General features: G+C 43.5%; 1 protein-coding gene across 1 annotated transcript in view; it reads left to right on the plus strand.

Moving 5' to 3' along the window:
* The window catches only part of sec23b (SEC23 homolog B, coat complex II component), a 38944-nt gene extending 26769 nt beyond the window's left edge, over nt 1-12175 (plus strand). The window contains exons 14-19 of the mRNA XM_083765677.1: nt 519-672; nt 3091-3168; nt 4303-4464; nt 5749-5835; nt 7388-7609; nt 10858-12175. Coding sequence (XP_083621803.1) covers nt 519-672; nt 3091-3168; nt 4303-4464; nt 5749-5835; nt 7388-7609; nt 10858-10947 — 793 coding nt within the window. The 3' untranslated portion in view covers nt 10948-12175. The remainder of the gene's footprint in view (nt 1-518; nt 673-3090; nt 3169-4302; nt 4465-5748; nt 5836-7387; nt 7610-10857) is intronic.
* The last annotated feature ends 14061 nt before the right edge of the window (nt 12176-26236 follow it).

Below are 26236 nucleotides of genomic sequence, written 5' to 3' on the forward strand. Positions count from 1 at the left end.
CGGGCCTTGATGCCGTCGTAATGAGTGTTTTTACACTTGCTGAAAATAGCTGATCTACAAGCTCACAACGCGTCACGCTGCGACGCGTTGTGAGCTTGTAGATCAGCTATTTTCAGCATGCAACCAAGTGTAAAATGACTTATACTTGATCTCTTGTCCACTAGTTTTTATTTGTTGACGAAATTGTCAGTATATTTAGTCTTAGTTTTAGTCATCGTAGCTTAGTTTTCATTTAGTTTCCATTTAGTTTTCTTCAGTGGAAAAAGGTAGTCGACGAACATTTTTCGTCTTAGTTTTAGTCGACGAAAACAACACTGGACTGAAGTGAACGCAGTTTGCGTAACTCTGTCTATATCTAAGGCCTCTGCCCTGACTGACTCTCTCTCTCTGTCTCTCTCTCTCTGTCTCTCTCTCTCTCTCCCTCTCTCTCTCCTTCTCTCTCTCTCTCTCTCTCTCCTTCTCTCTCTCTGTCTCTCTCTCTCTGTCTCTCTGTCTCTCTATCCCCCTCCCCCCCCCAGCTGGGCCGACGCCCAGACTCAGATCCAGCACATCGAGACGTCGTTCGACCAGGAGGCGTCGGCCGTGCTGATGGCGCGCCTGGGCGTGTTCAGGGCGGAGTCAGAGGAGGGGCCAGACGTGCTGCGCTGGCTGGACAGGCAGCTCATCCGCCTGGTGAGTGACAGACAGACAGACGCTCCCCGTAACCCATTCTGACCTGAGATCAGATTCATACCAGGTTTCCACTGGACACACACACTGGTCTGATTAACCCATTCTGACCTGAGATCAGATTCATACCAGGTTTCCACTGGACACACACACTGGTCTGATTAACCCATTCTGACCTGAGATCAGATTCATACCAGGTTTCCACTGGACACACACTGGTCTGATGAACCCATTCTGACCTGAGATCAGATTCTAAAAATGTCAAGTCGCTCTTCGACTTTTCAAAAATAGCAGACCTACAAGCTCGTAGCGCGCCACTCGGTGGCGCGCTACGAGCTTGTAGATCTGCTATTTTTCAATAGCTAAAGCATAACATGATGCTAACACCAAAACGGGTTCCCGTTCAGAATGGGGTAATAACGCCATAGTGGACCATTTAAGTCTCCATTATATGTCCATCACCATAAAGACGAACATCTCCTTGGTTTATGAGTCATTTCACTCTTTGTAATCACAGATTGCTCAGGGCAGATATGACGAATAACTCAAATATATACAAAGAAATCACTGACACATTTAATACTTTTTTTCCCCCCAAAAAACAATTGCAACAAAGCTTGCAGATTTCTGTGAAAAATGTTTGTACATTGGGAGATGGCGCAAATCCACGGGTTCATGTACTTTTTATTTGCATTGTAAATAATCCCCCTAGGGGGGGATTTTAGATCGCCTCATTTAAGAACTAGGGCTGTCAATCGATTAAATTATTTAATCTGATTAATCGCATGATTGTCCATAGTTAACTGTGATTAATCGCAAATTAATCGCATATTTTTTATCCGTTCTAAATATACCTTAAATCAGTGGTTTTCAAGATTTTTCATATCAAGGTCCATTATTTATTCTGCATTTGAGCCACGGACCACCATTTGATGACATTTAGCCTTCCAGACCCAAACTAAAGAACTGTATTGATGTTGGCCAATGGTACCATTACAAGAGATAACAGGCCATGTTGATCAAAATAACATGTTTTCTAAGTTTTCTAATTGTGTAGACTTAAATTAACTTAAGTAATGCAGCTGTTTAACAATTATTCAACTCTTCAGTGTAAAATTGCCATGCGTCTCTCAACCATTCTGTCAAACTTCACAGTGCCTTAATCGCGCGTTAAAAAAAATAGTGCCGTTAAAAGGATTGTGAGTTAACTAGTAAAGTGCGTTAACTTTGACAGCCCTAATAAGAACTGTGTTTGAAAAATAATACCGGACGTTTCACTCATATGGATATGAAGAATCAACTGACTGGGAGAAAACGCTAATGTTACTGCTGCTGAATTAGTTACTGTTCATTTTCGCTAGAAACAGACTGTATAAAATATGAGTGACTGACTGTCATAAACCATACATACAGAGACACATCCGTCCCTGTCAATAACGCAGAGACAGCTTGTTTATTGTTGGACCACAATGCTTATATGAAACGATTTTAAAATGACTTCTCTATGGAAGTCATTTTCATAGAGACCAGGGGGGGGGGGATCGAGGGGACGAGTGAGTGACGTCAGGACTCTATTGGCGCTCTATTGACGATTATGCAAAAAAGAATCATTGCGATTAGGGCGATTGTGTAAGAGTTGTGACGGGCCTCGTTGTTGGTAATGGAACGGAGGAGAACAATGTACCCTGGGAGTTGTTTGGAATGTTCCGCCCTGAAGGAATGCAGGTCGTCCAGTGATCCCTGGGTCGGCGGTTCGAATACCGTGAATGAACCTTCACCTCCCAATGTATGAATGAATGAACCTTCACCTCCCAATGTATGAATGAATGAACCTTCACCTCCCAATGTATGAATGAATGAACCTTCACCTCCCAATGTATGAATGAATGGACCTTCACCTCCCAATGTATGAATGAATGGACCTTCACCTCCCAATGTATGAATGAATGAACCTTCACCTCCCAACGTATGAATGAATGAACCTTCACCTCCCAATGTATGAATGAATGAACCTTCACCTCCCAATGTATGAATGAATGGACCTTCACCTCCCAATGTATGAATGAATGAACCTTCACCTCCCAATGTATGAATGAATGAACCTTCACCTCCCAATTTATGAATGAATGAACCTTTGACCTCCCAATGTATGAATGAATGAACCTTCACCTCCCAATGTATGAATGAATGAACCTTCACCTCCCAATGTATGAATGAATGAACCTTCACCTCCCAATTTATGAATGAATGAACCTTTGACCTCCCAATGTATGAATGAATGGACCTTCACCTCCCAATGTATGAATGAATGAACCTTTGACCTCCCAATGTATGAATGAATGAACCTTCACCTCCCAATGTATGAATGAATGAACCTTCACCTCCCAATGTATGAATTAATGAACCTTCATCTCTCCACAGTGTCAGAAGTTTGGCCAGTTCAACAAAGACGACCCCACATCCTTCAAGCTGTCAGAGTCTCTGTCCCTGTACCCGCAGGTAAGTCTGCCACCTGGTGGGCCATCATGGGACTGCAAGATGTCCAAACACTTCAGCAGTGTTGTTTTCGTCGACTAAAACTACGGCGAAAAATGTTCGTCGGCTACCTTCTTTCACCGACAAAACTAAATGGAAACTAAATGAACTAAGCTGTGATGACTAAAACTAAGACTAAATATATTGACAATTTCGTCAAGAAATAAAAAGTAGACTAAAATGTTAGGAAGGGACTAGTGGACAAGAGATCCAGTATGAGTCATTTTACACTGCACTGTTGCCCACTGAAAATATCTGATCTACAAGCTCACAACTTGTAGATCGGCTATTTTCAGCAAGTGTAAAATCAGCCATTGCGACGGCATCAAGGCACGCCAAAATAAATTTTAGTCGACTAAGTCTGAACGCACCTAAGAGGTTTATATTAATGTTTTAGGGGTAGGTACCCTCACATGTTCTCCCCGTGTCCCCTATAGGGTAGGTACCCTCACATGTTCTCCCCGTGTCCCCTATAGGGTAGGTACCCTCACATGTTCTCCCCGTGTCCCCTAGGGTAGGTACCCTCACATGTTCTCCCCGTGTCCCCTAGGGTAGGTACCCTCACATGTTCTCCCCGTGTCCCCTAGGGTAGGTACCCTCACATGTTCTCCCCGTGTCCCCTAGGGTAGGTACCCTCACATGTTCTCCCCTTGTCCCCTAGGGTAGGTACCCTCACATGTTCTCCCCGTGTCCCCTAGGGTAGGTACCCTCACATGTTCTCCTCGTGTCCCCTAGGGTAGGTTTACTCTCACAAAAAACATGCAGTAATCCTGGTCTCTATACTGCCTCCCCCTGGCCAGCCGGGGCGCCTGATGGAGGGGAAAGGAACTGGTCGGAATAACGTGTTCCTTCCACGCGCTACGTCCAACCAGGGAAACTCCCCCCTGTCAGGTGTAAAGGAGCAACTTGGACATTCAGGCATGAAGGAAGCATGAGTTCAAGTCCGTTGCTCTCCCCAGGTTGGCGGAGGGTGTGTAGAGCCCAGGATCACATTAGATGATTGACACAGGGGTGAAAAATGGGTTACAAAATCGTGGCAAAAAAAATTCAATTAAAAACAATCATAATAATGTTTGTCTCTCTCTCTCCCGGCTCCAGTTCATGTTCCACCTCCGGCGGTCGCCCTTCCTCCAGGTGTTCAACAACAGCCCTGACGAGTCGTCGTACTACCGCCACCACTTCGTCCGCGAGGACCTGACGCAGTCGCTCATCATGGTGCAGCCCATCCTCTACTCCTACTCCTTCTACGGACCACCAGAGGTCAGTGTTGTCCCACTGCAGCATATTATAATTATACCTATATATATAGTCTGAAGAACTCTATGCTGTCAAATCTATAGGCCTGTCAACCTGTGGTCTTCTACGGACCACCAGAGGTCAGTGTTGTCCACTGCAGCATATTAAATACCTATAGTCTGAAGAACTCTATGCTGTCAAATCTATATAGGCCTGTCAACCTGTGTTTTAGTTTTAGTCATAGTCTTTGGAATAAAACTTAATTTAGTTTAACCCATTCTGACCTGAGATCAGATTCATACGAGGTTTTCCACTGGACACACTGGTCTGATTAAGTCATAGTCTTTGGAATAAAACTTCATTTAGTTTTAGTCACATTTTAGTCACCTGGAATGTTTTAGTGTTAGTCAAGTTTTAGTCGAGTTTAAATGTCATAAGATTTTAGTCGACTTACTTGTACAGTATGTACAGTATTAAAAAAAATACAAAACATCGATGCTGCTATATAAATATTTGAAGTTTTTCAGAAAACTTAGGTCAGGCTTTAGAAGGCGTTTTTAGAATCGGCCTTAGGCCTAAATGGGTTAAATCTACAGTTGATTTTAGTCGACTAAAATGTATTTTGGCGGGCCTTGATGGTGTCGTAATGGCTGATTTTACACTGATTTTACAACGCGTCGACACGTTGTGAGCTTGTAGATCTGCTATTTCCAGCATGCAACCAAGTGTAAAATGTCTTATACTGGATCTCTTGTCCACTAGTCCCTTCCTGTAGTGTTGACCACTAAATCTACAGGTGATTTAGTCGACTAAAATGTATTTTTGCGGGCCTTGATGCCGTCATAATGACTTATTTTACACTTGCTGAAAATAGCCGATCTACAAGCTCATAGCTTTCAGATCAGCTATTTTCAGCATGCAACCAAGTGTAAAATGACTTATACTGGATCTCTTGTCCACTAGTCCCTTCCTAACATTTTAGTCTAGTTTTTATTTGTTGATGAAATTGTCAGTATATTTAGTCTTAGTTTTAGTCATCATAGCTTAGTTTTCATTTAGTTTCCATTTAGTTTTCTTCAGTGGAAAAAGGTAGTCGACGAACATTTTTCATCTTAGTTTCAGTCGACGAAAACAACACTGATCAACACTGGTCTGAACAACTCTATGCTGTCAAATCTATAGGCCTGTCAACGGTCACCTTCATACCTCCTGCAGCCTTAGCATTGACCGGTGTGTGTGTATGTGTGTGTGCGTGTGCGTGTGCGTGTGTGTGTGTGCGTGTGCGCGTGTGTGTGTGTGTGTGTGTAGCCTGTCCTCCTGGACAGCGGCAGCATCCTCCCAGACAAGATCCTCTTGATGGACACCTTCTTCCAGCTGGTCATCTTCCATGGAGAGGTGAGACTAGTTCACTAGTGTCCAGTTAGACTCCACACCTCACTGTCCAGTTGGTTCACTAGTGTCCAGTTAGACTCCACACCTCACTGTCCAGTTGGTTCACTAGTGTCCAGTTAGACTCCACACCTCACTGTCCAGTCGCTTCACTAGTGTCCAGTTAGACTCCACACCTCACTGTCCAGTCGGTTCACTAGTGTCCAGTTAGACTCCACACCTCACTGTCCAGTTGGTTCACTAGTGTCCAGTTAGACTCCACACCTCACTGTCCAGTTGGTTCACTAGTGTCCAGTTAGACTCCACACCTCACTGTCCAGTTGGTTCACTAGTGTCCAGTTAGACTCCACACCTCACTGTCCAGTCAGTTCACTAGTGTCCAGTTAGACTCCACACCTCACTGTCCAGTTGGTTCACTAGTGTCCAGTTAGACTCCACACCTCACTGTAGAGATCGCCAGCCGTAGTCCAGTTAGTTCTCAAACGTTTCTCTTAATTTCAAGGACCACCCCCCCCCCCCCCCCCCACCCTCACACACACACACACCATAACTCTGATATTGTACAAATGGAACCAAATGAGCGGTGGTCACCTCACCAACGAAAATCCAGACTATGAATGAGCCTTAAGGCGGTCTCTCACTCTCTCTTCTCCCTATCCTCCTCTCCTTTAGACCATCGCCCAGTGGCGTAAGGCGCTCTCTCACCCTCTCTCTCCTCTCCTCTCCTCTAGACCATCGCCCAGTGGCATAAGGCGCTCTCTCTCCTCCCTCTCCTCTCCTCTCCTCTAGACCATCGCCCAGTGGCGTAAGGCGCTCTCTCACCCCCTCTCTCTTCTCCTCTCCTCTCCTCTCCTCTCCTCTCCTCTCCTCTCCTCTCCTCTCCTCTCCTCTCCTCTCCTCTCCTCTCCTCTCCTCTCCTCTCCTCTCCTCTCCTCTAGACCATCGCCCAGTGGTGTAAGGCGCTCTCTCACCCCCTCTCTCTTCTCCTCTCCTCTCCTCTCCTCTCCTCTAGACCATCGCCCAGTGGCGTAAGGCGCTCTCTCACCCCCTCTCTCCTCTCCTCTCCTCTAGACCATCGCCCAGTGGCGTAAGGCGCTCTCTCACCCCCTCTCTCCTCTCCTCTCCTCTCCTTTAGACCATCGCCCAGTGGCGTAAGGCGCTCTCTCACCCCCTCTCTCCTCTCCTCTCCTCTAGACCATCGCCCAGTGGCGTAAGGCGCTCTCTCACCCCCTCTCTCCTCTCCTCTCCTCTAGACCATCGCCCAGTGGCGTAAGGCGCTCTCTCACCCCCTCTCTCCTCTCCTCTCCTCTAGACCATCGCCCAGTGGCGTAAGGCGCTCTCTCACCCCCTCTCTCCTCTCCTCTCCTCTCCTCTAGACCATCGCCCAGTGGCGTAAGGCGCTCTCTCACCCCCTCTCTCCTCTCCTCTCCTCTAGACCATCGCCCAGTGGCGTAAGGCGCTCTCTCACCCCCTCTCTCCTCTCCTCTCCTCTAGACCATCGCCCAGTGGCGTAAGGCGCTCTCTCACCCCCTCTCTCCTCTCCTCTCCTCTCCTCTAGACCATCGCCCAGTGGCGTAAGGCGGGCTACCAGGAGATGCCCGAGTACGAGAACTTCAAGCAGCTGCTGCAGGCGCCGCTGGACGACGCCCAGGAGATCCTGCAGACGCGCTTCCCCATGCCGCGCTACATCGACACGGAGCACGGCGGCTCGCAGGCGCGCTTCCTGCTGTCCAAGGTCAACCCGTCGCAGACGCACAACAACCTCTACGCCTGGGGACAGGTACGCCTCAACAACAACACACACACTACACAACAACACTACACAACAACCTGTACGCCTGGGGACAGGTACGCCACAACAACAACACACACACTACACAACAACACTACACAACAACCTGTACGCCTGGGGACAGGTACGCCTCAACAACAACACACACACTACACAACAACACTACACAACAACACTACACAACAACCTGTACGCCTGGGGACAGGTACGCCTCAACAACAACACACACACTACACAACAACACTACACAACAACCTGTACGCCTGGGGACAGGTACGCCTCAACAACAACACACACACTACACAACAACACTACACAACAAAACTACACAACAACCTGTACGCCTCAACAACAACACACACACTACACAACAACACTACACAACAACCTGTACGCCTGGGGACAGGTACGCCTCAACAACAACACACACACTACACAACAACACTACACAACAACACTACACAACAACCTGTACGCCTGGGGACAGGTACGCCTCAACAACAACACACACACTACACAACAACACTACACAACAACCTGTACGCCTGGGGACAGGTACGCCACAACAACAACACACACACTACACAACAACACTACACAACAACCTGTACGCCTGGGGACAGGTACGCCACACGCCATCACCGCCATGACACACTGTTGGTTTTGGCCAGTGTTGTTTTCGTCGACTAAAACTAAGACGACATTTTTTCGTCAACTACCTATTTTCACTGACAAAAACAAATGTAAACTAAATGAAAACTAAGCTACGATGACTAAAACTAAGACTAAATATACTGACAATTTTGTCAACAAAATAAAGACTAGACTAAAATGTTAGGAAGGGACTAGTGGACAACAGATCCAGTGTAAGTCATTTTACACTTGGTTGCATGCTGAAAATAGCAGATCTACAAGATCAGCGTTGTGACGCGTTGTGAGCTTGTAGATCTGCTATTTTCAGCAAGTGTAAAATAAGTCATTACGACGGCAACAAGGCCCGCAAAAATACATTTTAGTCGACTAAATCACCTGTAGATTTAGTCGACTAAAACTAGACTAACACTAAGACATTCCAGGTGACTAAAATGTGTCTAAAACTAAATTAAAACTATTCAAAAGACTATGACTAAAACTAAAATAGAAATTTGCTGCCAAAAACAACACTGGCCATGACACACTGTTGGTTTTGATTTTAGTTTTAGTCATTTAGTCGTTTGATATCAATGAAAAGGCGCTAGGACGTTGTGTACACGTCGTCGCAATCCGTGGGTTGGATTAACTATGACGTCATACGGTCTAAATGTGGTCTAAAAGCTATAATAAGCCAATAATATAATTTATTTCCTGCATTATTTCACCCACGGTTTTTCCAATATTAAGCCATTCTGACCTGAGATCAGATTCTAAAAGTGTCTTCTACATCCTGACAGTTTTCCATTCTGACCCGAGATCCGATTCTAAAAAAAAATGTCTTCTGTATGTCAGTCGCTCTTCGATTAAAAAAAATAAATAGCAGACCTACAAGCTCGTAACGCGCCACTCGGTGGCGCGCTACGAGCTTGTAAAGCACGACATGATGCCAACACCAAAATGGGTTCCCGCCCCAAAATGGATTAACTAATAATATATTTGATTCACCCAAATCCATCCGAAACTGTGGTTACCCACGGCAACCGTGGCTAAATCCGCTCTAATATAATATATACACATGTTATCATGTTTTCAAAGTGTAGAGGAGCTTAGCTGTAGCCAACCAGCCGTATGGTATGATGTCACCACCTTGACCTTAAGTCCTGGATAAACCAATCTCGACAATGAGTGGACAGGATTGGATTTGGTTTCATCCGTAATATGCATAATATCAGTCTTTAACCCATTTTTTGTGGGAAGTACCCCTTTTGGTGTTTTAAACATTATGTTATAATTTAGCTATTGAAAAAATAGCAGATATACAAGCTCATAGTGCGCCACCGAGTGGCGCGCTACGAGCTTGTAGGTCTGCTATTTTTGAAAAATCGAAGAACGACTGACATTTTTAGAATCTGATCTCAGGTCAGAATGGGTTAATCAGACCAGTGTGTGTCCAGTGGAAACCTCGTATGAATCTGATCTCAGGTCAGAATGGGTTAAAACGTGGGAGATCTAAACTGCAGTGGGACTGTGTGGTTCTGAAGAGATGTGGATAATGGGTTTTTACAATGTTTTTGGGGATAATCGGGTCATTATTATGATCTTAACCCATTTAGGCCTGACGTCGAGATTTAAATAAATATCCTGACAGTTTTCTGAAAAACCTCATGTTTCTCCTCATGTCAGTGGTTCTCACAGGGTTAAACCTCATGTTTCTCCTCATGTCAGTGGTTCTCACAGGGTTAAACCTCATGTTTCTATGTCAGTGGTTCTCACAGGGTTAAACCTCATGTTTCTATGTCAGTGGTTCTCACAGGGTTAAACCTCATGTTTCTGTGTCAGTGGTTCTCACAGGGTTAAACCTCATGTTTCTGTGTCAGTGGTTCTCACAGGGTTAAACCTCATGTTTCTGTCAGTGGTTCTCACAGGGTTAAACCTCATGTTTCTCCTCATGTCAGTGGTTCTCACAGGGTTAAACCTCATGTTTCTATGTCAGTGGTTCTCACAGGGTTAAACCTCATGTTTCTCCTCATGTCAGTGGTTCTCACAGGGTTAAACCTCATGTTTCTCCTCATGTCAGTGGTTCTATATGTCAGTCGTTCTCAAACTTATTCATGTCAAGGACTCCAAATATATTTGACAATGGCCGTCGACCCCCATCTGAAAATATGTTGTTCCAGGGACCCCCCTTCCCCAGTAGCAAACATTTGAGTTATAAACTCGCTCTGAAAAAATATATATTCAAAGATTTCAGGCACATTTTCACACATTTTCAAAAAAATAGCAGACCTACCAGCTCGTATAGCGCGGCACTCGGTGCGCTTAGAAGAGATTTGTTTATTTACCCCATTCTGAACGGGAACCCATTTTGGTGTTAGCATCATGTTATGCTTTAGCTATTGAAAAATAGCAGATCTACAAGCTACAAGCTTGTAGGTCCGCTATTTTTTGAAAAATCGAAGAACGACTGACATTTTTTAGAATCTGATCTCAGGTCAGAATGGGTTAATCAGACCAGTGTGTGTCCAGTGGAAACCTTGTATGAATCTGATCTCAGGTCAGAATGGGTTAAGTAACCCCCCTTTCTTCTTCGTCCTGCTGCGTAGGAGTCGGGAGCCCCCATCCTGACGGACGACGTCAGTCTCCAGGTCTTCATGGACCATCTGAAGAAGCTGGCCGTCTCCAGCTCCACGTAGTGAACACCAGGACACCAGGAGGCTCCTCCTCCACACTGGAGGCTCCTCCTCCTCTACGCTATCCTGGGACCAAACTAGACGCACCGGCCGCTTCGACTGTTATCAACCCACGACCACCGCTATGCTCTCATCAAGACCCTGACACCCTGTCGATAACATTGGAATCCGCCACTGAAAGTATGCAAGAAAGACGAGGAATAACTTATAGAAGAGAGACATTCCTGACAACAATAAGAGAGACATTCCCGTACTAACCTCCAGGGACCAGGTGACATCTCTAACCCATTCTGAACGGGAACCCGTTTTGGTGTTGGCATCATGTTATGCTTTAGCTATTGAAAAATAGCAGATCTACAAGCTAATTTTTTTAGAATCTGATCTCAGGTCAGAATGGGTTAATCAGACCAGTGTGTGTCCAGTGGAAACCCTCGTATGAATCTGATCTCAGGTCAGAATGAGGCTAAAGGGCTACAGAGACACACGACGCTCTCGACGTTCTCAATCTCTCTGACGGAGAGGTGTTTATCGAGACAAAACAAAAGAGGAACATTCATTATTTACTGTATTTACAGTTTCACACACAGGAAGCCAGTCACATTTCCACTTTGATATTTATGAAGATTCCGTTTCGAGAGTCAATTTGTTATTTTTTTTTATTTTTCTGGTAAAGATTTCTTGGGCCGTTTTGTTCCCACTTTGTCTATTTAGAATCAGAAATGATAAGAGTAATAATTTAATTGTTTTATTTTATTTTTTTGTTATATATACTTGTTTGTCCGTCCTAAAGTGTGTAAGTGTTGCAACGGCTTTGGTTTAAAAAAAAAAACTATGTTTAACAAGATGCTTTACTTTAGTCTGTTCTGCTATATTTCTAGATATTTCTCACGGAGGTATTTCTGTGAATCTGGCTATGACGCACGTTTTAATGTGTCGAAGGCTGCTATTGGCTCTGACGCACGTTTTAATGTGTCGATGGCTGCTATTGGCTATGACGCACGTTTTAATGTGTCGAAGGCTGCTATCACCACAATCTGACAATGATGTATTATGAGGAAAAGTGTCTTCTGACCAAACCCAGCCTCCCCGAACGATTAGAAACGATACTGTGATGAAAAGGACGGCTTTAGGGGTCCAGAATATTGTTGACTCTTAATTCCACTGATTAAGCATTATGATAACCGACCTTACAGTACTGTAGTTTATGATAAACAACCTTAACAGTACTGTTTTGTATTGAACGACTGACCAAATCTTAATGTAGTCTCTTTGTAATTAAACCTTAATCTAACGGTACACAATTGACTAGATTGATTTGTGCGTGCGTGTGTGTGTTAAGTCAAGTGTGTGTGTGTGTGTGTGTGTGTGCGTGTGTGTGTGTGTGGGTCTTGTTCGTGGCAAATCTTATATTTTCTTTTTTTCCACACACCATTATAATGTTCCTGTATTTCTTATCATAAGAGCCACTTACTGAATGTCAGTCTCCAGGTTTTCTTCAGAATATGATTTAGTTTTGATTAAAATAAACTTAAAATAAGTGACTTGTAGGGCATGTAGCGTACATTCTCCTGAAGTCACACTATTGATCATCAGGGTCACATGATCAGGAAGGAATACTTACTGTAATGTTACTGTACAGGAGCCATTAGAAGAGAGGCATTATTTAGATTATATCCAGTATTATTTTTGACCACCTGGTGGCGGCACAGGTGCACTGAGCAGGTCTAGACACAGGGGGAGCCAAAGCGTTCCTACAGAATGTTACTGCCATTTTTGAGTGGTGCAACCACCACTCCCTTACGGAGCTATGTGTGTCCCCCTTTCTGACGCTAAAAGGGTTTCTGCTGCGGATTCGGGTTCTTGGAAACGCCCCCCAGCCACTGCGTTAGTTTGACTGAGGTTCGGTTTAGGTATAGTTTACTGAGGTTAGGTTTAGGTATAGTTTTACTTAGGTTAAGGTTAGGGTTAGGTTTAGGTATAGTTTTACTGAGGTTAGGTTTAGGTATAGTTCTACTGAGGTTAGGTTTAGGTATAGTTTTACTGAGGTTAGGTTTAGGTATAGTTTTACTGAGGTTAGGTTTAGGTATAGTTTTACTGAGGTTAGGTTTAGGTATAGTTTACTGAGGTTAGGTTTAGGTATAGTTTACTGAGGTTAGGTTTAGGTATAGTTTTACTGAGGTTAAGGTTAGGTTTACCCCCTTTCTGAAACCAGCTCCTCGCCACTTGCCCTACACACTTGCCCTTGATATGCGCGTTCACGCGAGGCTGCGCCATATTAAGTGTCGTCCGAAACCAAGCAGCCTTGAGTGGAAGTGGCTTATAAAGCCCTCCATTGCCTTGTGCAGCCCTGCTCTCTGTCCGCATGGAAACCGCCACCTACAAATGTAACTACCACCACAAATAAATGCTAAATAAACTCCTCCTAAACAATCTTCATCTGATGCAGAATAGACAACGCTCCAACTGATGTTCACAAGGGCTCTTTATTTACCCCACCGTGAAAAAACTATAAACTAGAAAAAGTGCCCTTCTGGGCACAGGTCTCCACCAGGTTATCCACAGATCCGTGCAGTTAGAGGTAAAACACTTTTGGGCCAGTTATAGCGCCACCTTGAGGCTGAGTTGAAATTGTTCATGTGGCATTTCGTCCTCGGCCTAGTGGGAATGTGGGTGCACAATTTCAGGGAAATCACGCGATGTGTTCATGATTTGCAGCATTTTGTTTGAAACTGAGCACTCCTGTGAATTTTGGAAGCCAATCTTAACCAATCAGTATGGAGTCTGAGAAATCTGAAAGACCGGTTTGGTTGAATGGCTCTAGAGAGACTGTGTACCAATTTGCGTGATGTTTGGACAAAATCTGTAGGTGTGCTGTGCAAAAACTTGTTTTGCACAAAGCGGCCTCCTGGTGGCGCTATAACAGGCCGTTCTGGAAAGTTTGGGGCAGAGGTTCATGGTTGGCATCCAGGGAGTGTGTGTGCAAAATTTGGCATCGACCAGGTTAACGGTGGCTGAGATTAGCTGGTCACGGACGGACGGACACACGGACGGACGGACGGAGTGCAAAACATACTCTCCCCATGCCTTCGGCTGGTGGAGACAATGAAACCACACAAACAAATCAACTTTTAACACAATGATTTATAAACACCATGGATGTATATGACATGTCCTTTTTGACAGTCAGTCACGCTGTATTTCCTTTTTCCATATTAATGAAATCCACATGTCACACAAACATACACGATGCAATGCAATATAACTGTACAACCAAAATAACAGGTAACACAATTGCATGATGGTAACCATGGCAACCAATGGTGTCTGTTTCCTGTTTCTGCACAAGGAGGGCGAGTGCATTTCCAAACAGTTTTTTATACCCAGCACCCTAATCAAGGGAACTTGATTCAGCTGGAGGGGCACTTCCTGACGAGGGAACCTCCGAGAGCACTTCAAGTCAAGGGACTGGTTTCAGAAAGGGCCTTAAGGGTTCCTACTTCCTACAGCCATTTTTCACCAGTTACTTCACAGGTAATGCATAATACTCTTTTGAAAATAGCCAATCTACAAGCTCACTGGGCGTCGCAATCGTTTCTATGTTACATACATCTTCAAACATTTCCCCAAAAGTAGCATAGTTGATCAACAAGCTGTGTAAGCGTGTAGATCGACTAGATTTCCGCAATTATTATTAAAAAAAACATTTTTTAAGTATACAGTGATTACATTTTGTCAGTAATTTATTGGTATATTCAAGTCATTTGTCCATATCTGCCCAGTGCTATTTGTGATTACAAAGCCTATAAACAAGCCAAACAGTAATTTAAATTATATTCCTAATATGCGTTCGATGCACAAACAATTAAAACGTAAATTGCATTTATTTGTGTGAAAATGAATTGTGAAATTTAAATTGTAACCGTGACGGCGCTAACATGGCCCTGCTGTCAGATCCCACATCCTACTGACAGAATCCTAAAACCGTTGTCTTTTTCTCATCCACTACCAAATCCATGTCATAAAACCTATCCCACACGTCACACACACACACACACACACACACACACACACACACACACACACACACACACACACACACACACACACACACACACACTGTATATAAGCTCACTCCACAGAAGGCAGCCAGACAGTATGTACAGTATTGAAGGATCAGTGAATGGCAGATTGTAAAGACTATAATCCCTGCAGGCTCTATCTCTGCGTTGAGAGATTCTACTCTTTGAGCGGAAGTTGGCAGTGAAAAACGAATTAAGTCCGTCTACCCGAATGCTTATATTATATATATATATATATATATATTATATAGGCCTTTACGACGCTGAACGTACACACCCTGGGAAGTAGTGTTGTTTTCCTCGACTAAAACTAAGACGGAAAATGTTCGTCGACTACTTATTTTCACTGACAAAAATACATGGAAACTAAATAAAAACTAAGCTATGATGACTAAAACTAAGACTAAATATACTGACAATTTCGTTGACAAATACAAACTAGACTAAAATGTTAGGAAGGGACTAGTGGACAAGAGATCCAGTGTAAGTCATTTTACACTTGGTTGCATGCTGAAAATAGCTGATCTACAAGCTCACAACGCGACGCATTGTGAGCTTGTAGATCGGCTATTTTCAGCAAGTGTAAAAACACTCATTACGACGGCATCAAGACCCGCCAAAATACATTTTAGTCGACTAAATCAACTGTAGATTTAGTCGACTAAAATCTTATAACATTTAGTTGACTAAAACTAGACTAACACATTCCAGGTGATTAAAATGTGACTAAAACTAAATGAAGTTTCAGTCCAAAGACTATGACTAAACTAAAATAGAAATTTGCTGCCAAAAACAACACTGCTGGGAAGGTACATAAGCTCACAACGCATTGTGAGCTTATAGATCGGCTATTTTCATTACGACGGCATCAAGGCCCGCGGAAATACATTTTGGTTGACAAAATCAACTATAGATTTAGTCGACTAGAATCTTATGACATTTAGTCGACTAAAACTAGACTAACACTAAAACAATTCCAGGTGACTAAAATAAAATGTGACTAAAACTAAATTAAAACTATTGAAGAGACCTTTGACTAAAACTAAAATCAAAATTTGATGTAAAAATCAACACTGCTACTGTATATGCATAGATGCGTGCATGGGTAATATCTGGGAAGATATAATCATCCTATATGTATATTGTTCGTATTAATCTGTCGCGGTGTCCATGCATAGTACTAGCCTGGTTAACCCATTCTGACCGGGCACCCATTTTGGTGTTGGCATCATGTTGTGCTTTAGCTATTGAAAAATAGCAGATCTACAAGCTCATATCGCGCCACCGAGTGGCGCGATACGAGCTTGTAGGTCTGCTATTTTTGAAAAATCGAAGACATTTTTAGAATCTGATCTCAGGTCAGAATGGGTTAATAATATAACTGTCAAGATGTAATAGACATTTTTGGAATCTGATCTCAGGTCAGAATGGGTTAATAAACCAGACTAATATCCGCGGGATATTAGTCTGGGGAGGCTCAGCTTGGATTTCATTTCCAGGGGGGGCGGGTTGAAACATTTTCTCTTTGACGCAATTGGTCAGAGCTACTGTCAGTCAAAGGTCTCAAGCATTGAAAGTCACTGTACCAAAGCCCGCCCATATTGCATACCGTGTCCCGATTGGCCGCCCCATTTCTCTCACAGTGAGTATTACTGTCGTAGCAGAAAATAGCCGATCTACATGCTCAAAACGTGTCGCAATGCGACGCGTTTTGAGCTCGTAGATCAGCTATTTTAGCTATATTTGAATTGAAAACCTGAATCGTTTTTTTTGCTATTTTTGAATTGGAATCCTGAAAAGTAACCTTTTTATTGAATTCCAAATGCATTTAGTTATAGTTATGTTATCTTTGTGAACTGTTAACATAACTACATTGGACACAAAAAGACAATAGCATTTTAATACTAGTCATTAAGTACTGGTCTACTAGTCATGAAGTAATTAAAGTGGGTTTGGAATTGTAACAGCTGAAATCAGTACTATATCAGTATTCTGATATTAACATACGGGCCGCATTAAGTGAAGGTGGGGGGCCGCATGTGGCCCCCGAGCCGCCAGTTGCCCACCCCTGATATAGAAGATCAAATTAACCCATTCTGAACGGGAACCCATTTTGGTGTTAGCATCATGTTATGCTTTAGCTATTGAAAAATAGCAGATCTACGAGCTTGTAGGTCTGCTATTTTTGAAAAAAAGAACGACTGACATTTTTTACAATGTGATCTCAGGTCAGAATGGGTTCATCAGACCAGTGTGTGTCCAGAGGAAACCTCGTATGAATCTGATCTCAGGTCAGAATGGGTGAATGCGATCTCCTCCTGCCTGTCGATTATTTCCATTCTTTCTTCAAAGATCGTCACCGATGACGCTTCTTCTCTCCTGGTGAATCCTGAGCTTAGAGACAAAGCTGGATTCCACCAAATCCTGACGGATCACTTTATAGTACTATAGTCGCCGTCAGCTGAATCTGGCAGCAGGCCAAGAGAAATTATATAAGAATTATTACAGTACAGCATTATAATTGCAATATGACATTCTGTCTGTTACATAACGATGAAGTATAAAATGATAAGATAGATGAAATGCACAGTACAGTAGCATGGCATTCCATGGCTATAATTAGGGGTATTTGCGTGGGGAGTGTTGGCCTGATTTGTCAGTCTCCTGTGTCACATCGGTAGCCTGTTATACTGTTGATCCTCAAGGGGTGCAGATAAAGATCCTACATCAGCATTTACTAATGGTGGAAGACGTTAAAATGCCCTCCCTCCAGTGTTGTTTTTGACAGCAAATTTCTATTTTAGTTTTAGTCATAGTCTCTTGAATAGTTTTCACTTAGTTTTAGTCACATTTTAGTCACCTGGAATGTTCTAGTGTTTAGTCTAGTTTTAGTCGACTAAATGTCATACGATTTTAGTCGACTAAATCTACAGTTGATTTAGTTGACTAAAATGTGTTTTGACAGGCCTTGATGTCGTTGTAATGACATATTTTACACTTTGGTTGCATGCTGAAAATAGCAGATCTACAATCTCAGCTATTTTCAGCATGTAACCCAGCATAAAACTGGATCTCTTGTCCACTAGTCCCTTCTTAACATTTTAGTCTAGTTTTTATTTGTTGACGAAAATGTCAGTAGCCTATATTTAGTCTTAGTTTTAGTCATCATAGATTTGTTTTAATTTAGTTTTAGTCAGTGAAAAAAGGTAGTCGACGAACATTTTTCGTCTTAGTTTTAGTCGACGAAAACAACACTGCCTCCCTCTCCTTCCCATGCCAAACTGGAAGGATTCAGGAGAATAGGGGTTTTTTTCCGAAGTCTCCTGAACTAATTTGTTTAGAAATCCATGTCGTTCACACCGCATCTCCAGTACATAAAGAGTGCTGATCTACAAGCTCTCAACGCTATGATGAATTCCTGTTCTGTTCTTTGACTAGAAGTCTCTAAATGTTTTGATGAATTGAACAAGGTGGACCTTGTTGTAAACAAGTGTAATGCTTAATTGGGTCGTCCACTCACAGTTGACAGTCTTTGTATTGAGTTTGTGCTTGAAATGTATACTGTAATTCTGCAAACTGTTAATACATATTTCAATCAATCAATCAAAAAGTAGCGCAACACGTTGAGAGCTTGTAGATCTGCGACTTTTGCTATTTTTGGGCCAAAAGTGCCCTCTTATGGTATTTCAGCCCCTCTCAGCCCCTTCTCTACCACTCTCTGCACGTGCCTGGCCTATACTGTATAGCCTACTGTACATGCCTGAGGAGGCAGAGATACGTACAGTAGCAGGGTTATTTTCTCACGTGCCGTCATCCCTCTAGGGGTCCTTAGAACACGTTTGCTGTGGCTGGCGGGCTTCTTGTATAGCCTATATTTAACATACAGTATATAAGACACACTGCATTGAAAATGTCATTGGATTTCAGCACTTTGTAAAGCACAGCTACAGTATAACTAACACTTTGTAAAGCACAGCTACAGTATAACTAACACTTTGTAAAGGACAGCTACAGTATAACTAACACTTTGTAAAGCACAGCTACAGTATAACTAACACTTTGTAAAGCACAGCTACAGTATAACTAACACTTTGTAAAGCACAGCTACAGTATAACTAACACTTTGTAAAGGACAGCTACAGTATAACTAACACTTTGTAAAGCACAGCTACAGTATAACTAACACTTTGTAAAGCACAGCTACAGTATAACTAACACTTTGTAAAGGACAGCTACAGTATAACTAACACTTTGTAAAGCACAGCTACAGTATAACTAACACTTTGTAAAGCACAGCTACAGTATAACTAACACTTTGTAAAGGACAGCTACAGTATAACTAACACTTTGTAAAGCACAGCTACAGTATAACTAACACTTTGTAAAGGACAGCTACAGTATAACTAACACTTTGTAAAGGACAGCTACAGTATAACTAACACTTTGTAAAGCACAGCTACAGTATAACTAACACTTTGTAAAGCACAGCTACAGTATAACTAACACTTTGTAAAGCACAGCTACAGTATAACTAACACTTTGTAAAGGACAGCTACAGTATAACTAACACTTTGTAAAGCACAGCTACAGTATAACTAACACTTTGTAAAGCACAGCTACAGTATAACTAACACTTTGTAAAGGACAGCTACAGTATAACTAACACTTTGTAAAGCACAGCTACAGTATAACTAACACTTTGTAAAGCACAGCTACAGTATAACTAACACTTTGTAAAGGACAGCTACAGTATAACTAACACTTTGTAAAGCACAGCTACAGTATAACTAACACTTTGTAAAGGACAGCTACAGTATAACGAACACTTTGTAAAGCACAGCTACAGTATAACTAAGGATAAGTTGACATTAATCAGACCAGTGTGTGTCCAGTGGAAACCTCGTATGAATCTGATCTCAGGTCAGAATGGGTTAGGGCATTATTATGTATGGGTGGTAATGGCTCAGTGGTAGATCGGCCGGATGCAGTTCAATTCCGGCCGGGCTCCCCCAGAGTTAGTGTCGAAGTGTCCTTGAGCAAGACACTGAACCCCTAATTGCTCCCGATGTGTTGGTTGGTGCCCTGCATGGTTTCCACTGCCATCGGTGAATGTAATGCACAATCTATTTAAAGGTGTGTGTGTGTGTGTGTGTGTGTGTGTGTGTGTGTGTGTGTGTGTGTGTGTGTGTGTGTGTGTGTGTGTGTGTGTGTGAGTGAGAGTGAAAGAGAGTGTGTGAGAGAGAAATGGGTGAATTAAATGAACAATCTATGTAAAGTGCTTAGGATAAACCATTTATGTACCAAATAGTGATCACGAGTGATCGTTTCTGTTTATTTGTATACCTTTATGCAGGGTAGCTTAATTCACTGAGCACAAAACAATGCTCCTTTTCAGCAACCACCCTGCCTCACACTCACAGCCTATATACAGTTACCGTGTACTGTACACATGCACTAACTGCAGGGGGATAAATATATCCCTAATAAGTCTCTTTAGAATACAACAAAATCAGAGTGACCTTGGTTTACATGTAAACTGTACCAGTACAGTGTGTACTGTACCACCAACGCACCTCCCAATTGTCCATCCATCCATGCATCCATCTTCAACCTTATATAGCTTATATTATCCGTAGTCGGGTCGCGGGGGCAACAGCTCCACCAGAGAGCTCCAGACTTCCCTCTCCAGAACAACATCAGTGACTTCCTCCTGGGGTCTGCTATTTTTGGAAAAAAAACGTTTTTAACTCAAATCCTTGCTTCTGGTGTGGGGGTCATATTTTCAGATGGGGGGTCGGCGGCCAAATACATATGATTTCTGGGGGTCCTTGACATGAAATATTGAGCACCACTGATATAGAAACATGAGGTATTTCAGAAAACTGTCATGATTTAGAAGACATTTTTTAAGAATCGTCCTCAGGTCTAAATTGAGCCGTGTTGCTTAGGAACACTTCTTCCACTGCACTCCTCTTTTTTTGTACACCTCCAGAGATATAGCTTCAACGCCAACGCTCCTACATCATCAACACAAAACCGTCCACTTGGACTCAAGGATCAACACATAACCGTCCACTTGGACTCAAGGATCAACACATAACCGTCCACTTGGACTCAAGGATCAACACATAACCGTCCACTTGGACTCAAGGATCAACACATAACCGTCCACTTGGACTCAAGGATCAAAACATAACCGTCCACTTGGACTCAAGGATCAACACATAACCGTCCACTTGGACTCAAGGATCAACACATAACCGTCCACTTGGACTCAAGGATCAACACATAACCGTCCACTTGGACTCAAGGATCAACACATAACCGTCCACTTGGACTCAAGGATCAACACATAACCGTCCACTTGGACTCAAGGATCAACACATAACCGTCCACTTGGACTCAAGGATCAACACATAACCGTCCACTTGGACTCAAGGATCAACACATAACCGTCCACTTGGACTCAAGGATCAACACATAACCGTCCACTTGGACTCAAGGATCAACACATAACCGTCCACTTGGACTCAAGGATCAACACATAACCGTCCACTTGGACTCAAGGATCAACACATAACCGTCCACTTGGACTCAAGGATCAACACATAACCGTCCACTTGGACTCAAGGATCAACACATAACCGTCCACTTGGACTCAAGGATCAACACATAACCGTCCACTTGGACTCAAGGATCAACACATAACCGTCCACTTGGACTCAAGGATCAACACATAACCGTCCACTTGGACTCAAGGATCAACACATAACCGTCCACTTGGACTCAAGGATCAACACATAACCGTCCACTTGGACTCAAGGATCAACACATAACCGTCCACTTGGACTCAAGGATCAACACATAACCGTCCACTTGGACTCAAGGATCAACACATAACCGTCCACTTGGACTCAAGGATCAACACATAACCGTCCACTTGGACTCAAGGATCAACACATAACCGTCCACTTGGACTCAAGGATCAACACATAACCGTCCACTTGGACTCAAGGATCAACACATAACCGTCCACTTGGACTCAAGGATCAACACATAACCGTCCACTTGGACTCAAGGATCAACACATAACCGTCCACTTGGACTCAAGGAGCAACACATAACCGTCCACTTGGACTCAAGGAGCAACACATAACCGTCCACTTGGACTCAAGGAGCAACACATAACCGTCCACTTGGACTCAAGGATCAACACATAACCGTCCACTTGGACTCAAGGATCAACACATAACCGTCCACTTGGACTCAAGGATCAACACATAACCGTCCACTTGGACTCAAGGATCAACACATAACCGTCCACTTGGACTCAAGGATCAACACATAACCGTCCACTTGGACTCAAGGATCAACACATAACCGTCCACTTGGACTCAAGGATCAACACATAACCGTCCACTTGGACTCAAGGATCAACACATAACCGTCCACTTGGACTCAAGGATCAACACATAACCGTCCACTTGGACTCAAGGATCAACACATAACCGTCCACTTGGACTCAAGGATCAACACATAACCGTCCACTTGGACTCAAGGATCAACACATAACCGTCCACTTGGACTCAAGGAGCAACACATAACCGTCCACTTGGACTCAAGGAGCAACACATAACCGTCCACTTGGACTCAAGGAGCAACACATAACCGTCCACTTGGACTCAAGGATCAACACATAACCGTCCACTTGGACTCAAGGATCAACACATAACCGTCCACTTGGACTCAAGGATCAACACATAACCGTCCACTTGGACTCAAGGATCAACACATAACCGTCCACTTGGACTCAAGGATCAACACATAACCGTCCACTTGGACTCAAGGATCAACACATAACCGTCCACTTGGACTCAAGGATCAACACATAACCGTCCACCGGGAAAAGGGCAGGGGCCCTGAGCCCCCCCGAGCCCTCTGCACGGTAGAGGGGTGGGTTTAATTAATTGATACGGCAGTCATCATATCGTATTCCTGCCCGATAATATCATAAAGTCAGGAAATGCTGTGTGACGCGGCTTTAGCCACATCAGTTAAATTTATTCATCAAACCATTGTCTCCACCAGGCCGAGTCCGTTCGGTTGTCGGTGTCGATGTTGAGATAAACCTCGTCATGATTATCGTGTACCTTCTGGCAAACATGCAGCCGATTACACATCTGGATTCTGTCTGTACACTAAATACATATTAAGATTAGTCATCTTTATACTAGATACCATCAGGTTAAAGCTCTATTGTGCAAAAGGATGCCCGTTTAACAGATTAAATGTAATCAGCAGGGCGCAGCAGGGAATCAAACCCCATCCCAGTAAACCAGGAGCTCCATGCCTGTGCCAAAGTGCTTTAGTTTGCGATGCAACGCAAAAACCTACCCTAGGATAGGAGCCCTACCCTGCCCTACCAGCCCTACCCTACCAGCAGCAAATAATACAAAAACAGATACTTACCGTGAACCATCACGTTATTCTGCAAATGACAGGCGGTGTCCACAAGTTAGGTGAAATGACGGAACCGGACGAAATCGTGGCAGTCGACGCAAAAGACGCAACGCAAACGAGCGCAACAGCAGGCAGCCCGACGCAACGCAACACAACCGCAGGAATCCGGGACGCAAACGCAAACCAGAACGACACCAACAGTACCCTGCAGAACCACACCATCAGTACCCTGCAGAACCACACCATCAGTACCCTGCAGAACCACACCATCAGTACCCTGCAGAACCACACCATCAGTACCCTGCAGAACCACACCATCAGTACCCTGCAGAACCACACCATCAGTACCCTGCAGAACCACACCATCAGTACCCTGCAGAACCACACCAGCGACAGCAAAGGACAATAAACTAGAGTTCTACTCACTGCGCAGCAAGCAGCTCTTCCCCAGCAGCAGCAGCTATAGTGTACAGTTCCTACCTCAATGTCTTGTGCAGGGAGGGGGGGGGGGGGCATCGGACTGGGACACTTCACACGGGCTCCAGGGTGAGGGTCCTCGCGGAAGCCTAAATTGGTGGGGCTGGGAGGCCCACGGACATGGCCCGTCTCAGGCTGTGGGGCCCTGGGGGGCCCACGGACATGGCCCGTCTCAGGGTCCAGGGCTTGGTGCTGCCTACGCCACTGGTCTCGGGACTCTGAAGAGAAAAGATAAGTGTCCTTAGTATTATGTAGGAATACATCACATTAGAAACACATGTGGCTGTATAGCCTTGTCAGCCCCCACAACCCACATTTTACAACTTAACATCTCTCCCCCAAGCTTACTTTTTTAATATATACATTTCTCAAAATAAAATGTATTTAAACCAAGGTAGTAAGGGTAAGAAAACAAAGGTATAAGCTCAGGGAACTCAATTCAAAAGGTACAAAACAAACTAGTAAGTCCAAAAGGCAAAACTGTACAGAACCAGGCAGTAAAACATAAAGTCCAAAAACACAAACCTTTCAAAGAACCAGGAACAATAGGGTACAGCTCAGGGACGAAGACAAATGTTCCGACAGTTTGTGTTTGTGAGGAGTCCAGTTATATAGGGAGCAGGTAATGGTGTTTGTGAGGAGTCCAGTTATATAGGGAGCAGGTAATGGTGTTTGTGAGGAGTCCAGTTATATAGGGAGCAGGTAATGGTGTTTGTGAGGAGTCCAGTTATATAGGGAGCAGGTAATGGTGTTTGTGAGGAGTCCAGTTATATAGGGAGCAGGTAATGGTGTTTGTGAGGAGTCCAGTTATAAAGGGAGCAGGTAATGGTGTTTGTGAGGAGTCCAGTTATATAGGGAGCAGGTAATGGTGTTTGTGAGGAGTCCAGTTATATAGGGAGCAGGTAATGGTGTTTGTGAGGAGTCCAGTTATATAGGGAGCAGGTAATGGTGTTTGTGAGGAGTCCAGTTATATAGGGAGCAGGTAATGGTGTTTGTGAGGAGTCCAGTTATATAGGGAGCAGGTAATGGTGTTTGTGAGGAGTCCAGTTATATAGGGAGCAGGTAATGGTGTTTGTGAGGAGTCCAGTTATATAGGGAGCAGGTAATGGGCAAAGTGTTCACAGGTGGGCTGACGAGGGACGAGGGAGTTGGAGACAGGTGTGCAGTGTGATGGAATGGAAAGAGGGAGTGGCCAGGGAGGAGACATGGTCTGTGGAGTGACAGATCATGACAGTGTGTGTGTGTGTGTGTGTGCGTGTGCGTGTGTGTGTGTGGTTTTCTCTGAGATATGGATTTTATTGATTTTCCCCCAAAACGAACTATATCACTTCAGTGCCCCTATAGCTGGCTTCAACAATATTGCTTATTGTACGTTGTGAAGTAGTATTTAGGGTTATATAGGCTATTTGAGCTCTGATGGGGTGAGTTAATTGGAACGTGTCTTTTGATGAATTGAACAATGTGGACCCTGTTGTAAACAAGTGTAATGCTTAATTGGGTCGTCCACTCACAGTTAACAGTCTTTGTATTGAGTTTGTGCTTAAAATGTACTGTAATTCTAACTGTTAATAAATATTTCAATCAATCAATCAATCAAAGTCAATGACAAATTCCAAGTATGGTCAGTCAAACTCACTCATCTTTTCTCTCTTTATAACTGAGCAGGATATTAAAAATAAACTATTCGGGGTCCCATCATGATCAGATCACATCATCACTCCCCACACTAAACCCAAGCGTTTAAGTTCTAAACACTTATTTGTAACACTTTTTAAGTGTCGCAGTGTTTAGATTATAAACAGAAGAACATGTTTAATCGCCAGTAACACTTTTTAAACACATAAACGTGTTTAGTTTTTTACAATCAAAGTCAGTCATATAGGTGTTTAGAATTCGAACACTAAGTGTTCTCGTGAGGTGTTTGAGTGAACTCGTGTTCTACTGTATTTTATGACCATTAATAAACATGTGGCATTTTATTATTGCACACATGGTGTTTAGGTTTAAACGCGTCACATGTTCCAGGGATTTACAGTGTGGGGTTATAGGCTATTTGAGCTCTGATGGGGGTGAGTTCATTGGAACGTGTCAATGACAAATTCCAAGTATGGTCAGTCAAACTCACTCATCTTTTCTCTCTTTATAACTGAGCACAGGATATTAAAAATAAGCTATTCAGGCTCCCATCATGATCAGATATCACATCATCACTGCCTATACAGTCTCAAGTTTAATATTCATCAGGCGAAAAGAGGGAGTATACTGTATAGGTCTAT

The sequence above is a fragment of the Protomyctophum parallelum genome, assembly GCF_964188405.1.
Source record: "Protomyctophum parallelum genome assembly, chromosome: 5".
Taxonomy (NCBI): Eukaryota; Metazoa; Chordata; class Actinopteri; order Myctophiformes; family Myctophidae; genus Protomyctophum; species Protomyctophum parallelum.